At 35.6% G+C, this 4,023-nt stretch overlaps 1 protein-coding gene across 1 annotated transcript; it reads left to right on the top strand.

Annotated features, from left to right (window-relative positions):
* Positions 1 to 377: 377 nt before the first annotated feature.
* Positions 378 to 1,259, top strand: LOC140842867 (uncharacterized). The gene is made up of 2 exons (XM_073211069.1): positions 378 to 753; positions 805 to 1,259. Exons 1-2 carry the CDS (start codon positions 378 to 380, stop codon positions 1,257 to 1,259), a joined length of 831 nt encoding a protein of 276 aa, XP_073067170.1.
* Positions 1,260 to 4,023: the final 2,764 nt, after the last annotated feature.

Genomic DNA, 4,023 nt, shown 5'->3' on the forward strand with positions numbered 1-4,023 from the left:
TGATGCTGATGTGGTTCAAATTAGGAACCACGTCCCCAAAAACTTTGAAGTGGAAATTTATATTGAACATGATGAATTTGTTTCAATAAATGAGATAGATGCATCTAGTGTTTTAGAGAAACCAAAAAAAGTTGAACCGAAAACAAGGGTTGGAATTACTGATGAAGATGAGGCAGAATTTTATGATAGTGAGTTTGATTTCGATGAAGATGATACCCTTGAGATTTTCAAAAAAGCTTGATTGAGCTTGTAAATTCACTCCTTGAAATAAGTAAACAATTGAATTTTATTCGATTGGTTAGCGCCAATGAGATATTAGGGGAGAAGGGGGAAATATAGTCATTGATGGTGATATTTCCAATGATTTGTTTGAGAGAATGCAAGGTGATGAAGGAGATGATGATTGTGCAGAAAGTGATGAGTTAGAGAGTGCATTTGATTCTCAAGAGGAAGATTCACAAAAATTCGTAATGTATGCCTACTCTGAAAATCCTGATTTGAAGCTTGGTATGATATTTAATTCAAAAAAAGAGGCAAAGTTTGCTATAGAAAGTCATTGTATCAGACGAGGGATGGTAGTGAACTTTGTCAAGAATAATAAAAGTAGGCTTCGAGGTGTGTGGAAAAATGAAGGATGTGAATGGGTTATTCATGTGTCATCAGTGAATAAGGACAGTTGCTGGCAGATAAAGACATTTAAACCTGAGCACAAAAACTGCTATTGGAATGTTAAAAACAAAAACATCAAGTCAAGTCGGTTAGGTGAAACTTTTGTGAGTAAATTGAAATAAAATCCTAAGTTAGGTACCAGAGAGTTCCGAGAAGAGGTTAAATCTACTTTGAATGTATCTCTCACATATAAACAAGCTTATTTGGGTCGGAAAAAAGCATTAAAGCTAGTTGATGGCAGCATAGCGGAACAATTTAGCCAAATAAAAAATTACTATGCTGAACTGAGAAGGTCCGATGAAGGTGCATCTGTGATTCTGAAACCTACTGATGGAGATGATGCGTCAAGATTTCAGAGGCTGTATGTGTGCTTCTCGGCCTATAAACAAAGTTTTAAGGAGTCTTGTAGACCTGTGGTTGGAGTGGATGGATGTTTTTTGAAAACCAATATTGGTGGGCAGTTGTTGACATCAGTTGGCCTAGATCCAAATAACAACATTTTTCCTATTGCTTATGCATTGGTGGAAGGAGAGACAAAGGATAGTTGGATGTGGTTTCTGCAGTTGTTGAATAACGATATATGGCTTTGAGAATGAAGATGGTTGGACCTTCATGTCTGATAAGCAAAAAGGCTTGATTCCTGCCTTTGAGAATTTGTTTCCAAATGCCGAAAATAGATTTTGTGTTAGGCATCTATACACCATCATGAAACACGATGGTTTCAGAGGTGTGGGAATTAAAAATGCTCTTTGGGCTGTGGCTAGGGCAACAAGAGTTGAAGAGCTCAAAAGGTGGATGGAAGACTTGAAGAAGATCAATCATGATGTCTATATCTGGTTGAGCAAAAAACCTGAACAACACTGGTCCAAGGCATACTTCAGCATGATTCCAAAATGTGATATACTTCTTAACAACATGTGTGAGTGTTTCAACAGCATGATTTTAGATGCAAGAGAAAAACCAATCATTTCAATGTTTGAAACATTAAGTAATTTGTTCATGGTCAGGTTTCAAACGAACAGAGAAAAGGCCGAGAAATGAGATGGTGTGATGTGTCCAAAAATTAAAGTTATGTTGGCAAAGAATAGCAAGGAAGCAGCTGTGTTTAGTCCTTTGATGGCTGATGAGACACATTTTCCGATCACAGGATTACACCAGCAGCACTCTATTGACCTGTGTAGGATGACTTGCAGTTGTAGGAAATGGGATTTGACTGGAATTCCATCTGCACATGCTGTTTGTGCTATTTGGTGTAAGCAAGAGAACCCCGAGGCTTATGTACATCGTTTTTACAGTGTTTTGAAATACAAGCAGTGTTACTCGCGCTCCATCATGCCCATTAATTGACCAGCCCTGTGGCCTGAATGCTAGTTAACTCCTCCATTACCACCAATCGATAAAGAAAAAGTTGGTAGGCCAGCTAAGTTGAGAAGGCGACAACCTGATGAAGTTCCTGGTTCAAGACAATCAAAGTTGAAAGGTGTGAAACGAAACAACAAGTGTCGGACATGTGGTGGGTTTGGACACAATCAAAGGAGTTGCAATATAACTAAAGCAAGTGGTTTAGATAAGCCAACACAAGAAAACAATGAAATAGACAGAGGTCAAATTCAAACACCGCAAAATTACAATGAAATGGATATAAGTGATGTTCTGGAGTTACTTTTATGATATTGAAGTTTCGTATTTTAATTTTTATCTAAATAGTATTGAGCATTTCATAGGTGACATTGACAACACAACATCAGATGAAAGCGAAAGATTCATTTCCAATAAAACTATTGAACGTGCTGAAGCAGCATTCAAAAAAGGAAAAAATTACAGGTTATAAACTACTTGTTGTGTATTTATGTTTATTTTAAGTGAAAATAATTTATGTAAAAGTTTTTGGATTTAAATGTTTATTTTCAGGTAGTACGACAACGAGCAAGTGGAGTAACAATTACTGGCAGCTCTAACAGAATCTCATCAGTTAATGTAAGTGCAAATAAACCTTTTACATTTATTTTCGTGAGTTGGATATGTTTGAGTTTATTTATCTTTTTTTCAGGTCGATAAAGTATTCAACAAACAAACACATGTTTGTGAAAGGCGGAAGGAACTTCGTAACTGTGTCTAGTTTGAGAGCTTCATTGGATGATCAAAGGAAAAAAACACCGACAGAATCAAATGGATCTCGTTCAATGAAAGATGCCGCAAAGGAAAAGGGTACTGGATCATCATCAAAATCTTGAAAGTACTGAATCATCATCAAAATCTGGGATGGTTTTGGAACTAGTGGTTGATGACATGTTATCTTGTTTTGTTGGATTCTACATTTTATGGAAGTAGTGGTTGTGGACATGTTATTTATTTTTTGTTGGATTTTAATGGTTGTGGAAGTAAATGTTGTAGTTTTGAAAATCTCTTCATAATAGTGCTGGTACTCATACATCTAATAGTGCTGGTACTCATACATCTAAAATTTTTACACAAATAATTAACAATCACAGTTGCAAACACAAGATGAATATTATACATCTTACTCAAGTCATTGTTGAAGACAGATTGTTGCATTGTCAATTCAAATCCCATAATACATAAAAGAAACTTCAGTGTTTACACAAGAGCAGGATAATCGAAAATGATACAAACACATGCATCACTAGCTGTGCCTCACTAGCTGCGCCACCAACAGAAGCAACAAAAACTCTATTTATCTTCACCAAGGTGTAGAGACTGTAGTATTTCTTTGAGCTCTTTAGACAACTCTTCCATTTTCAATGCATTTTTTCGATTCTCACGTTCTAATTCCATTTGAGCCTCCACTAAGAGGGCTATTCTTTCATACTCTTTCGGTTTTCCGCTCGAACTTGCATCACATGTTGAACTTGAACATTTTGCCTCGTCAGAGTTAAACGTAGCAGCTCCACCAGATTGTTTTTTCATGTACTCATCAAAATATTTCAGTGCCTCTTCTATACTCCAATAGGATTTGTGAGAAGCTCCACTGTATTTATTCACTTGAAGTTGAGCCTCCTCCCAATTCTCGTAAACACCGAGTTTTCGTCCAACAAATACAACATATGTTTTCCTCTACATTAAATAAGAAATTTCAAAATTTAAAAAAAAATTCATAAAGTAAACATGAAAATCACGTAAACAAATCACAGAGAAAGTTACACAATACAAACTAAATTTGTAATAAAATAATAATGCTACTACTCTGTTAAAAAATTTTGATAAACCACCTTCGAAATTAGAAAAATATCCTAACAAATATCCTAAAATTTTTGATAAACCACCTTCGAGTTGGTCCCCATCATTAAACTAAAAATTTGCCAAAATATTGATAAACCACCTTCGAAATTTAAA

The sequence above is a fragment of the Primulina eburnea genome, chromosome 10 (assembly GCF_022965805.1).
Source record: "Primulina eburnea isolate SZY01 chromosome 10, ASM2296580v1, whole genome shotgun sequence".
Taxonomy (NCBI): Eukaryota; Viridiplantae; Streptophyta; class Magnoliopsida; order Lamiales; family Gesneriaceae; genus Primulina; species Primulina eburnea.

What these genes read in the sequence shown, in the direction of transcription:
- LOC140842867 (XM_073211069.1), top strand. Translation starts at nt 378, where the DNA reads ATGCAAGGTGATGAAGGAGATGATGATTGTGCAGAAAGTGATGAGTTA. An exon ending in AAACAAAAACATCAAGTCAA is followed by an intron (nt 754 to 804) that starts GTCGGTTAGGTG and finishes ATCCTAAGTTAG; the next exon opens with GTACCAGAGAGTTCCGAGAA.